General features: G+C 33.6%; 1 protein-coding gene and 1 long non-coding RNA gene across 2 annotated transcripts in view; both read right to left on the bottom strand.

Annotated features, from left to right (window-relative positions):
- The window catches only part of LOC149896654 (uncharacterized), a 209,249-nt gene that overhangs the window by 16,026 nt on the left and 178,817 nt on the right, over positions 1–14,406 (bottom strand). The gene's annotated exons all lie outside the window — the stretch shown is intronic.
- Dhfr (dihydrofolate reductase) lies at positions 3,418–12,627 on the bottom strand. Its single transcript, XM_090117515.1, has 4 exons — positions 12,358–12,627; positions 8,734–8,905; positions 7,222–7,332; positions 3,418–3,854 (listed from the first exon to the last, which is right to left on the bottom strand). The coding sequence occupies exons 1-4, from the start codon at positions 12,444–12,446 to the stop codon at positions 3,663–3,665; spliced, it is 564 nt and encodes a 187-aa protein (XP_089973641.1). The 5' UTR covers positions 12,447–12,627; the 3' UTR covers positions 3,418–3,662.

Genomic DNA, 14,406 nt, shown 5'->3' with positions numbered 1-14,406 from the left:
GGTATCAAAATATCTCCATACCAAATTTCATGCAAATTGGTTCAGTAGTTTAGGCGTGATTGAGTAACAGACAGACAGACAGAGTTACTTTCGCATTTATAATATTAGTATGGATTAGTAGGATAGGATAGGATACTAGTAGAATAGTAGGATAAGACTATGACAAAAAATTATTATAACTTCTGGTAGTGGAATTTGGAAAATATTAGAACGTTAAATGTTGCTTCAATTTAGTATTTTGATAGCAAATTTCATAAAAATCGGTGCTATGGTTGTCTTGAAAGAATAACAATAGGTAGGTAACAGATATTTTGATATAAGTAATATTATATTAATTAAAGGCTATATTTTAGGAACTTAATCAGGGTAATATTTTCAGGTTTACAATTATTATTATAATTGACTGAAAGTAAAGTCAGAACTTAAATTTTAATATGCTTGTGGTAACATTAACAGCGCCTCCTCCATCAGTTCTCCGTTGTAGCGCGTACTCTACGTGGAGGTTTCAATAAAATAACAATTTCCCCACCTCTTGGGGCATTTTAATGAATTTATATTTGCAGCATCATTTTAGGTGCAAAAATTTGCCAATAAAGAAGTCCCATGATAGGATCTACGGGACTTCTTTGGTGGCAAATTTTTCAGCAATTGCCAGAATAAAAATATGTATATTGTAAAATCCGCCGCTCGTTTTATTTTTTTTTTGCCTATGTATTTAAATAATAATAAAATATATTTATGAATTTTCAAATCATGTAACTAAAAGATTAGTTGTCTAGTAAATCGATTTAAATTTTAATATGCTTGTGGTTACATTAACAGCGCCTCCTCCATCGGTTCTCCGTTGTGGCGCGTACAGCGTACTCTACGTGGAGGTTTCAATAAAATAACAATTTCCCCAACTGGGGGGGCATTTTAATGAATTTATATTTGCAGCATCATTTTATGTGCAAAAATTTGCCACTAAAGAAGTCCCGTCATAGGGTCTACGGGACTTCTTTGGTGGCAAATTTTTCACTAATTGCCAGAATAAAAAAATATTGTAAAATCCGCCGCTTGTTTTATTTATTGCCTATGTATTTAAACTTTAAATAATGAAAAGATATAGTTATAAATTCTCAAATCATTTATAGGTAAATAAAAGATTAATGACGATTTGATGAGAAATTAAGACGCGTTTCCACTAGGCAGGCATTTCACCGCTCTAGCTAGCGGGAAACGTGACAGCCCAGTCTTAAATATAATGTACTCTGTGGTGACAGCATAGTCAAAACAAATGAACAGACTTCGCGCTAGCTTTTCACATAAAGCCGGGTATCCACTTAGGTTCGCCGTGGTTTGCGAACGCGCCCGCTCCGCAAACCAAACATAATGGATACGTCGTGATCGCGGAGCGCGACTGGAGCACGATCGGAGCGCTCCGGAAGCGGTTTTTTGCGCGAACTCAAAGGGGAGCGCAGTTTGTTCGTGGACGCGAGCGTGTGTTTGTTAAGTTCGCGAACATGGAGTGGTCCGATGAAATGATGAATATATGCATTATTTCTTCTTCCCTTATTCATATTACCTTGCCAAAATTGAGGAGGTTCTTTGTATTCCATCACAATATAATGTATCAAAATATAAGCTGCACTTCCTACTAATTCTGGAGGCGGCATGTTTGCACCGACCGTTTGTCGTGTGTCTACTGGAGACCGGAGCGCGGAATTTAGCGCTCCGACAGGAGCACTGATGTTGCAGCCTAAGTGTGTACACTATACACGTTCACGTTCGCGGAGCACACATTGTTCGCAATCCACGGCGAACCTAAGTGGATACCCGGCTTAATATAATGCAAAATAAATCTGCTTATTGTTGCAATCAAATCGGTTCAGTAAATTTCGAATTCAAGCAGTAACTGCAAACTTGTTTATTTATTTTAACTGCTATCTATAAATGGATTTTAATGAAATTTAGCTCAGATACATAGGTTATATTATAATAATCTTATTAATCTATTATTAATCTATTAATATTAATCTAATTTAATATCAACTAGCAAACCGGGCGAACTCCGTTTCGCCACCAGAGACACCTTTTCTTTGCTATAAACCTCACGGAGCCCGAGACCTTTCCAACGAATGCAAAACCGTGGAAATCGGTTCGTGCATTCTGGAATTATAGAAGGAAAACCGGACTTGAAGTACTGTACAATACTACAATTGAAGCAGCTGCCTAAGCAATAAAAAAAAAAAGATTCATTAACCTTTTGAACGCCAATGACATCTATAGATGTCATGCGCAATCGTGCCCTGTGCGCCAACGACACCTATACATGCCAAGAAACAGATCATAGATAAATACAAAATAAACATATTAAACCTTTACTTTTACGTGTTTTATTTATACAGTTTATGAACTGAATCCCCAGTTATTACATAATTGTACACAGTAAACAAAATTGCCAAGTAGTTATTCAAATATTTGATGACAAAAAATAACTTAATTAATGGCTAAAAAAGCATGTTCTCTCGCGCCAATGACATGTATACGTGCCTACTAGTGATGTAGTGTAATATTCAAGTAACTTCATTAAAATTTCAGCGAAATTACTCTAATTCGCTTAATTTTTGTAATAACTACAAAAAAAATATATAAGCTTAGTCACTGAGAAAAAAGGTAAATACTACATTCTTTGGTATAATACCATATTGTCTATATTGTGGATATTGTTGATTTGAATATTTTCCTTTTCGCCAATCATGCGCATCCCTAGCACAGTATCGATATGCAATCCCTTCTGCGCCATTGACATGAATAGATGTCGGACTGGTGACGTCGTAAGCGCGTGCCGTGTTGTTAAGTGCGGAAAGTAAAAATATTTTATCGAGTAGCGGGCGAGTGAGCGAGCAGTTTTCAAAATTTATTACCTAATAAGTCTAATCAGTGCCTTTATTAGAATATTCTTATGATACAAATTGTCGCTATGTCATATCAAAATATGGTAATTGACCTAAATAGGTACCTACATATAATTAGTATTTGTAATAACTCAAGTATTAAACTAAATGATTGGAAAATAAATATGTAGTTTTAATGCAATTCCCTTTATTTAAAGGTAATAGTTGTTTTGATATTTACAAATAAACACTCCACAATAATACCTATAGTTCATATAAACTTAATAAATAAACTCGATAAGTTATAATAATATATAGCTACACATCCCTAATCAGAAGCGAGAGATTATAAAAAAAAGGATGGTTGCCCGCGCCATTGGCATGTATACATGCCAATGGGGCGTAACTGATAGAGAATAGTGCTGTAACTTGCTGCAATTTTATATGTATTTTTGTATCTCAAAAGGTTGATTTTTTTTGTTGATAGTTGCTATAAATGTGGTCTTAAGTTTTTACAGTAGGAGATGAGGTTAAATAAATATTATTTTTGTGTTATAAGCTGTTTATTCAAATATTCAGACGTGAATTATTATGTTTATCGATAACATTTTGGACTCCCTACTATTTTCAAGGTTATCTCATTGAATTTGTGGCTTGGCGTGGAGGGCACGGCGATGCGTTTTTGCTCTGGCGGTCAAAAGGTTAAACCTTATTATATATTTGTGCAACATTATACGTTTATGTTTATACAACGGAAATAAAAAACACACCAGCCAAAACGTTTTATTATAAAACTTTCTTATAAACTCTAGTGTAATAATCTATGCCATTTTCGGATTGTTTTTCATTATCGACGCCATCTTCTTGTATTTGCTTGAATTGCTTCTTGTCGAAGGCGGGAAAAAACGTGTCGCAGATAAAAGATTTCTGTATTTCTGTCAAATATATCTTGTCACAGTTCGGATGCTCTATGGCGGCCTGAAAAAAATAAGAAATTGTTTATGTTATAAAAATATTTATCTATAATTTTTTGGCAATCTATATTCTACTAGCGGTCCGCCCCGGCTTCGCCCGTGGTACCTACATGTTTAAACTATCCTATCTCTCAAGTTGGATCGAACTGCACATGGTGTGCGAATTTTATTATAATCGGTTAAGTGGTTTAGGAGTCCATTGAGGACAAACATTGTGACACACGATTTATACAGGGTGGAAGGTTAAGATGGGGCATGAAGGGCAGGTACCTTAACCGTTGTAGCTACATGAAAACGTTCTTAGGAGACTATCCTTAAATTCTTGAGAAATTTTAATCTGCATTCACAGAATTTTGAAAAAATGTACGGTCAGCAAGGAAATCGGCAGTTTTCAAAAAAAAATTTTTTGATGCCAATCGATCCAGTTTCTCATGGGGATCAAAACACTCTAAAAGACCAACTGAGGTATGAGTACTAGAAAAGTCAGAAATCGCGAAAAACTATTTCCACACATTCACTAAGAAAATAAGTGATTCAACAAAAGATGCGCTAATAGAAAACTCCAAAGCGATTTTCAGGCTTCAAAATTGTTTGTTTCTGATTATTAAAACACATACTGATAATAAGAAGAAACATTAATTTAATTAAACGGTTGTCAAAGAAAATAAAAATAACAAAAAACAACATTTAAGGGCCGGTGCCCACTGCCGGCACGGCACGGCATGGCACGGCAGAGCATCCCGCGGCGTGCAGTGGCATCCCGCGGCATTCAGTGGCATGCCGTGGCATCCTGCTAAAAGCCCAGCCACTCTGGCATCCATCAGTTTTGCTCCGCGCTAATGCTGAATAAGTTTCAACCTTATTTCAACTAGCTAGTAATCATAATTCCTCGACCCCAAAGTGACGCATACGCCTCGTGGGATACAATGGCGCGCCGCGGCATCCCTTGGATTGAAACAGCAGGACACGTCATGCCGCCGCATCCTGCGGCGTGCCGCGTCATGCTGCAGCATCCTGCGACACGTCGAGGCATCGTGGCATCGAAATAAAGTAACTTGAATTCTAAACTGATTGAAATAAGATTCAAAATAAATTCATTAGTAATAAAAACCTCTGCCCTGCCATGCCATGCCGTGCCGGCAGTGGGTGCCGGCCCTAAAGTGGTGATGGCCGCCCCGTAGCCCCGACTTGACACCTCTAGATTTTTTCATCTGGGGTTATGTAAAGAATGAAATTTATAAAAGATCATACAACAATGCTCAAGAACTAAAAGATTCACTTTCTGCAATACCTACTTTACGGAATTCACCCAAATAAGTTGTCGGCTGCTACGCGCTCAGTAGTAAAACGAACAAACCTATGTTTACGTCAAAACGGTGACCACTTTGAGCATCTCATATCATAAGTTTTATGTAAATTATTTCAGAAATTCTGGAATTATCACCACTTTAAATGTTGTTTTTTGTTATTACATATTTTGTTATTTTTTATTTTCTTTGACAACCGTTTAATTAAATTAATGTTTCTTCTTATTATCAGTATGTGTTTTAATAATCAGAAACAAAAAATTTTGAAGCCTGAAAATCTCTTTGGAGTTTTCTATTAGCGCATCTTTTGTTGAATCACTTATTTTCTTAGTGAATGTGTGGAAATAGTTTTTCACGATTTCTGACTTTTCTAGTACTCATACCTCAGTTGGTCTTTTAGAGTGTTTTGATCCCCATGAGAAACTGGATCGATTGGCATCAAAAAAATTTTTTTTGAAAACTGCCGATTTCCTTGCTGACCGTACATTTTTTCAAAAATCTGTGAATGCAGATTAAAATTTCTCAAGAATTTAAGGATAGTCTCCTAAGAACGTTTTCATGTAGCTACAACGGTTAAGGTACCTGCCCTTCATGCCCCATCTTAACCTTCCACCCTGTATATATAAAGATTAAGATAAGATCAAGATAAACAAGTTAATGAGATGAAATTCAAATTCTCAGAAATTATTAATATTTTTTTTTATAAATTAGCATTGATGTACCAGGTACATCAATGCTAATTTATACATTGTACCTACATAATTAAACAAATTCTATGGAATAAATTATTATCAGATACAGCGCCATCTTGTTTTTGTACCTGATAACTAATAAAAATACAAAAAGCAAATACATTTTATACATAACATTTTATATACAGAAATGAAGCTGTAACATGTTTAAGAATGTACAGAAATTAAAACTAAAAATGTATAAGTGCCTATGTACAAAAATTAAATCTATAATATGTATGTATGACAAAAATATAATATTGTCAATAAATCTTATCTCTCATACATTAGTTTGTAATATTAGCTGTTACGAACTTTATTTGTTTGAAAAAAAGTGGGTTCGATTCCCGCCTAGTGATCGTTTTTAAAACTCTAAAAAAATTCTCATTTATAAAGCATTTGAATACCAAATAATATATTAAATAATGGCTGCGCTCCTTTTGGTCTTAGCGTGATGATATATAGCTTATAGCCTTCCTCGATAAATGGGCTATCTAACACCGAAATAATTTTTCAAATCGGACCAGTATTCCTGAGATTAGCGCGTTCAAACAAACAAACAAACTTCAGCTTTATAATATTAGTATAGATAAGCTGTTTTGTCTATGGTAACGTAACTAGTTTTTGCATGCGGCTTCACTCATATTGGCAAAGTAAATTTTCCTTGGAAATGAGTTGTTTCAACGCGGTAAAAAGTAGCCTATGTCACTCTCTAGCTTGCTAACTATCTCCAGACACAAAATTCATACCATAAAATCACTCCGTTGCGACGTGAAAGACAAACATACACATAATGTTAGTAACATTAAATTGTTGTAAGGCTAGTTATTAAGTTAAAAATTATTGTGTTTTGGTATACTTATATATTAAATGTGATTTAGGTACTTATGCTATATAACTGCCAAGTCATCAAAATCTGTTCAGTAGTTTTCGCGTAAGAAAGTAAACATACATTCATAAATCTTTACAATCTTTCTCACAAATACTCAACTAGAAATACAATCATGCTCAAAAACTGTCCGAAACAAAACTCTGCTTATTGGTGTATTAGGTAGAGTTTAATAATATAAACGGTACAATGGATTTTAAACATTACTTCAATGCAATAATTAACATTTCAATGAAGGAATGGTTTAAAAACATCGCTCATTATATTTGATTTTTCGGTATAAAACCTATCCTTCTTAGATGTCAAACTATCTTTGTACCAAATTGGTTCAGTAGTTTAGGCGTGAAGAAAAGTCAGAGTGACTTTTGTATTTATTAATACATATGTGTTTACTAAAAATGGATTCTATGGACATATTAAAAATGGTTATTAATATACTATTACCTTATATATAGAAGAGCCGCCTATAACCCAGGCTGATTCAATATCTGATCGACTCTCAATAAGTTCGATCGCTTTATCGAGATTTCTTACTACTTCAACACCATCTGGGACCTGGAAGAAGATAGATTTTGGTTTTCAAAGGAAAACCCGCATAGTTCCCGTTCCCGTGGGATTTCCGGGATAAAACCTACCCTATGTGTTAATCCAAGTTACCTTCTATATGTGTGCTAAATTTCATTGTAATCGGTTCAGTAGTTTTTACGTGAAAGAGTAACAAACATCCATACATCCATACAAACTTTCGCCTTTATAATATTAATAGGATTCTAATCTATTCAAACCGCCTCCTTGGTACAGTGGTTGACGCGTGAGTGTAGCATCGAGGGGTCCTGGGTTCGATTCCCGGTGGAGACGAAGAAAAAAAATTGTCTCAGTCTGGTAGGACACAGAAGGCTGATCACCTACTTGTCCCTAAAGAAAATCGATCAGTGAAACAGATGTATAATGCATCTGCCCCTTACCCCACTAAGGGACATGGGACTTCACTATTAAAAGCTTTTTAAAATAATCAAACTGACTTTTTCTTTCCTTTTCCTTAGTTTTAATATGAAAGTGATTATTTTCTTATTAACTAGCTGTGTGTTTATAAAATGTTACGACGATTCAAAAGTGCTTATAAGAAGTCGAATTGAATAAATAAATGTTTAAGTTTGAGTTTGAGACCAACAGGAGCAGAGCCACCGGGTGAAACCGCGGGGCACAGCTAGTATTTCTATAAAGTGAAATCTAGCTTCTAAAAGAGAAAACAAAGTACTAGATATATAATTTGTGCAAAATACAAACATTTATGATTATTCTGAATTCAAAATTACTAGATATTATGTTCTTTACTTAGGTGTCCGTTAAATTTAGGTGATTCAAATGCACAAAAAATTATGTCTGCTTTTAAAATAAAATAATGTACAAAAACAGGGTTCAAGTGGTGATATCACCCATTATGTCTTGCATTCAAAATCTGTCATTGCTTTAATAACATCGATTAAACATATAATTATAATTACAATACAAAAATATTTTGAAGCAAGGGGGCGTTCAAGTATTATGTAGTGCAATTTTGGTTTCGTAAAATGTTACAATGTCTGTGCAACAGAAAAATGCGTTACAAGGGGGGGGAGGGATCATAAATCTTCAAAAATTATGTTATGTGATACTTGAACGCTCCCTAATTACTATCTAAAGGATTAGCTATTAGGATATGAGCACTGTGGATATTCTAAATAGTGTTTTAATTAACTAAATATTCTAAACTAAATAAGAATATTATGTATAGTGTATGAATGTGCATATATAATAACAATATGTTAAATAGTGTATTACATATTGTTATTACTAAATATTCTCAACTAAATTAAAAAAAAACTATACACAAACTTTCCTTTTCAATTTAACAATAAAGCCCTTATGAAGATTGGTAATTTTAAGTCCATTAAAGTCACACAAAATAAACATTACTTGCGTTTTCAATTTATCCACATTGCTTGTAAGCACAATATTGATTCTGCCAACCAGAGGCCTGTATTTCAGAGGTATGCAATCCCATGTCACTCGACCCATGATAACTGCGTTCTTTTTAGAATTGTCTTTAACATTTGAAGTCATGGACGTGAAGTAGGCCATTTCTTTTCTGGAATGAGTAATTTTAGAGTTTTAGTTATGGTATACTAAGTTTCCGCCCGCGGCTTCGCCCGCGTTTTCAAAGAAAAACCTGATAAATTCCCGTTCCTGTGGGATTTCCAAGATAAAACCTATCCTATGTGTTAATCCAAGTAACCTTCTTTATGTGTACTAAATTTAATTTAAATTGGTTTGGTAGTATTTACGTGAAAGCGTAGCAAACACACACACACACACAAACTTTCGAATTTATAATATTACGGTATATTAGTTAGTGTGATTCAAGCAATCTGCCTGGCTTCACCATGAGACATACAGTGGTGGACGTTTAATTAGAAACAGGTAACACGATGAAGTAGTCATCAAGTTTATTTAACATTTGTGTATTAAAGTATTAGAGATTAAGCATTATTTCATATGTAATAGAACACCCGTTTATCTAGTTTTATAATAAATTGCTTAATTTTAATCAAACGTTAGCTTAAATTAATAAAATCAAACAACTTTAGGTGAAGTCTGATTTCCGCGTATTTTCAGTATGGACAACAAATTAGAAACAGCATGTTTCGAGTGTTCTAAAGTCAAAACCTATTAAAATGCCGTCAATATTTTTTTCATCTATAAATATTTGCACCGTTTTTTAAACATTATATCTAAAAGTTTCTGAAAATTAATTTACTTTGCAGCAAAAATGGGTAAAAGTAAGATTCGTGACCCATCAACAAGAAAAATAATTTTAAGTTTACAATTTGACAAAAGCTGGAGTTACAGGAAAATTGCAAATCATTTAGAGTGTTCGATAAAAAGATATTCAATGTTACAGTCTATTTCAATAAGCGTGGTAGTTCTGATCAAGTGTCTAGAAAAGCTGGACCTTGAAAAATCACTGCTCGCGAGGATAGGCAAATGATTCTTTTTGCAAAAATGGATCCATTTAAAAGCTCAAATTCTATTATAAAATTAGTTTTTTCCGAAGATGAACCACGCCATGTGTCGATGAGATCGGTTTTCGGGTGGTAAGTCGAGGCAAAATTGTTTGTGAGAGACGCCAGGAAAGTACAGCTTCTTATTAGGCAGGGAACGACGATTTGCATTTACTAAGAAATATTGTTTGAGAACAGTCCGCCAGTGAAAAAGTTTTATTTTGGGACGAAACAAATTAATTTAATCAATTCTGATGGCAAAAGATACGCGCGTCGTCCAGTTAACCATACCTTAGATAATAAATTAAAAACAGTTAAGCAAGGCGGAGGAAACATTATAGTATGGGGTTGTTTTTAGATTGTTATAATCTTTATAGACAACAACGGCTTTACAACGTCGTGGCTCAGATTGTAAGAGATTTTCACACGTTTGCAAAAACATATTTCCTAATAGAATTGGAACCTTTAAATGGATCTATCTTTGCGAAAAGAATAATTTACCTATCCTCGCGAGCAGTAGTTTTTCATGGTCAAGCTTTTCTAGGCACTTAATCAGAAGTACCATGCTCTTTGAAATAAACTATAGCATTGAATATCTTTTTATCGAACACTCTAAATGATTTGCAATTTTCCTGTAACTCCAGTTTTTGTCAAAATGTAAACTTAAAATTATTTTTCTTGTTGATGGGTCACGAATCTTACTTTTACCCATTTTTGCTGCAAAGTAAATTAATTTTTAGAAACTTTTAGATAGAATGTTTAAAAAACGGTGCAAATATTTATAGATGAAAAAAATATTGACGGCATTTTAATAGGTTTTGACTTTAGAACACTCGAAACATGCTGTTTCTAATTTGTTGTCCAGACTGAAAATACGCGGAAATCAGACTTCACCTAAAGTTGTTTGATTTTATTAATTTAAGCTAACGTTTGATTAAAATTAAGCAATTTATTATAAAACTAGATAAACGGGTGTTCTATTACATATGAAATAATGCTTAATCTCTAATACTTTAATACACAAATGTTAAATAAACTTGATGACTACTTCATCGTGTTACCTGTTTCTAATTAAACGTCCACCACTGTATATAGCCTGCTAAGAGCCCCGGTATGTGCTTCACTAATTTTAAAGTGAAATATTTAAAATACATGTGATAAATGAACTACTCTACCGATTTTGTACAAACTTAATATAATTATAAACTATTTACAAAATATTCCAAACAAAGCCATACATTAACTTTTATCATTCTATTCGAATTCATGAAAAAAATAAAATAAAATATAAATAAAATTAATTAATTAAATAATTTAATTTAAATAAAATTTATTTATTTTTTTGATAAATTCCCGTTCCCGTGGGATTTCCAGGATAAAACCTATCCTATGTGTTATTCTGATGTATAAGCTATATTGTGGTAAAGTTTCATTCAAATCAATTCAGTAGTTTTTACGTGAAAGAGTAACAAACATCCATACTTACAAACTTTCGCCTTTATAATAGTAGTAGGACTAAGCACCCTGTATGCACTTCGCTACTTATAAAGTAAAATATTTAAAAAACATGTGATAAATGAAGTACTCTACCGATTTTGTACAAACTTCACATAAACCATCTACTAAGTATTCCTAACAAAGCATTCTGTTTGGATAGGTGAGCCCCTTCTTGAGTTATAAAATAACAACGGAAAGTGGCATTGATTTTAATTTGAGTACATATAAAGATAACACTCAGGGATCATGTAAATATCGAATGATGAAATAATTTTTGAAATCCTGGATGGATTATTTTATGTCTTAGAATGGTCAAACAAACACTCTATATCTTCATATTATTATATAGTATAGACACATATTCATCGTATTATTAGCTACTACTCGACCAAGCCAACTAGACGCTCGGGTGGAATGCGGCCTCCCCGCCCGCTTACCGCCTCAGGTACCGCGTTTGCCTTAGTACGGTTCGCAGCATCGACGCATTCGTACGTTTCGCATCGCTAGTTATTTCTGTACTTTTTATTATTAATCGTTAAAGCTTGTTGTTGACTGTTAAGTTTTTCGTTGTTATTTGTTTAAGTTTTTACTGTGTTGTTATTCATAGACAGCCCTCGAAATGGGGAAAAATAAGACTATTCATAGCGGAGAGCGAACAGTGATATTATTAATATATTTTTTTTGCTATCTGTACCCGAGACATGGGCGGGTGACGTCACAGTTGAAAAGGGTCTAGTTGGCTTGGTCGAGTAGTACTAATAAGTATTCTGTGACTTAATTATATTAATTAACGATAAATGTACAAAACTTAGGAATTTGTTAAGATTTTTTTATTTTTTTTTAAAGCCTGCAGTTCTTATTTTAAACTTTTCGTTCACGTTGTCCTGAATCCTGATTAGAAAATAGAAACACATTAGAAAGTTGTTCAATTCCAAGTACGCATAATTAGTTTCGCTGGACGGAAAAACGGAAAAAATCCTTAAAAATATTAATAAAGTGTAAAAATTGTTTAATTTTAATATTCATACATGTGGGTACCTACTTTAATCTCCAAGGAAGGGTCCCGTTTACTCCAATCCCCATATTATCGCAGGCGGCAGCAGCTATTAAGTTCAATTTAACCTTTGACATCGTAACAATAAACTTATAAGCAAATAATACTACAAAATATTCCGTTCTTAACTAGTTTACAATGACGTTTAATCACTTTACATTATTTATTAGTTACTATAACTGTAATTAGCGAAAACGCAATGATTATCGCAACTTGAAACTTTCCCGGCAAAACATGCAACTTGATAAAAATTAAAAAAAAAATTGCATTGGTTGCTGTCAATCTGACACTCTGACAATGACAATTTAAAAATGTTGCTAGCACGCTTATTTATACTCATTCGTCGCAAAATGATAACGAATTACACATATTTATTAAATATTACGCTTATCTAGGTATGATAATTATTCTTTAGAATATAATTATTATGTTTATAAATATGTTTATTTGTCGTATGTTCTATTATTGTGTTGTGATGTATGTATTTGCCCATAATATTTTTATGTAGAAAAATTGTATTTTCTGTGTAAATGACTATTTATTACTTTACTTTCGATAAATTTAATTATATTTAACCAGTTGGATGCTATAATATGCCCTTAATATGCCTTATAGGCCTGTGCACAGGGCCTGTGTATATTATTATTATAAATTTTACTTTTATTAGACAGTAAAAAATGACTTACTTGACTATTGAACGCTGTTTCTTTAAAGCATCTACAGACGCTCCGATTTGGTTGGTGCCAACCATATCGGAACCGACAAGGCAACCATTCCAACATTGCTACAGATTGTCCGACGGTTGGCCTTCCAGCTGTCAGTTGACCATAGAGTAATATGTCAGTTGACCATAGTACGAAGAGAATGGGCTAAATTCTACTATAGAAATAGAGAAAATTACAGTCATATGCGGCTCTTACAACTTATTTTTTAAGGTTTTTAATGTAGCCGCACTGTCAATTTTTTTTAATACTTCTAACATAATAAAATACGCTTGATTTCTGGCATCTCTATTTGCGTAATCTTTGTTACTTAAGTCCCACAAACAGGGAAAGTCTTTATATAGTTCCAGCAATTTTATTAATATGTCACGTTCGGTGACCGTAACTCCCTCGGCGTTCATGTTGACGTCCTACACCGGCGGCGTTGCGAATGTGAATGAGCCAATTACCTATATTACTCTATGGAATGAGCCGATTTGGTCGGAACAAAGCTTCCAGACGTTCCAATTTGGTTGGATCGGATAGGAAGTTGGTTTGGTCGGTACCGCCGGCGCATCCGACCACGTCAAACCAATATTAATAATAATTATGTCGGACCGACCGCTCTCTACACTTTCCGATTTGGTCGTGGTCGGATGGTTGGCACCAACCAAATCGGAGCGTCTGTAGATGCATTTAGTCATAGCATATTATATTAGTCCATGGTCATAGCATAGACAAATATATATATTTAATATTTATATTAGTCCATTAGTCCATGGTCATAGTAAGTCATTATTATCTGAACACAATAATCTTTTTTACCGATGCACTGTATAATACAAGAATAACTTTTTATAGGTTTTTTGTTACATGATAAAAAACAAAAGTCCTACACCGCGAAAAACTCAAAAACTACAGCATTGAATTTTATTCTGTCTTCAATAATAAGAGTGTTTACTGCATAATTTATTAAATAAAAAAGCGGGTGAAGCCGCGGACGGGAAGCTTGTTTATATATTATATAGATATAACAGTAGAATAAACTTAAAAGGTCTCAAGGGCTTTGATAAGGTAGGTCAAAGGTCGTTCGTTTGATACGAATAAAATAATCATATTCCACTCAATTTATAAAAATGGGAACTTTAACTGTTAAAAAGATATTTCATATAAAAGCACTCTAATCTAATTGCCATTAGAATTATTTCCATGGGGAGTTTGTGGTATAAAAGAGAAATTTATGTGTTTTATTATTGCCATATTGGTAACATAATAAAAATAACAACTTATAAAATTGTTCACTCTATGAAGATTGGTAAAGGGTTAATGGAGTTAG

This window comes from Colias eurytheme, chromosome 28, assembly GCF_061535395.1.
Source record: "Colias eurytheme isolate Ceu_HAF_F1 chromosome 28, ilColEury1 Martin Lab GWU primary, whole genome shotgun sequence".
NCBI lineage: Eukaryota > Metazoa > Arthropoda > Insecta > Lepidoptera > Pieridae > Colias > Colias eurytheme.
The sequence above is the reverse complement of the archived record's forward strand: the minus strand, read 5'-3'. Positions and strand labels throughout refer to the sequence as shown.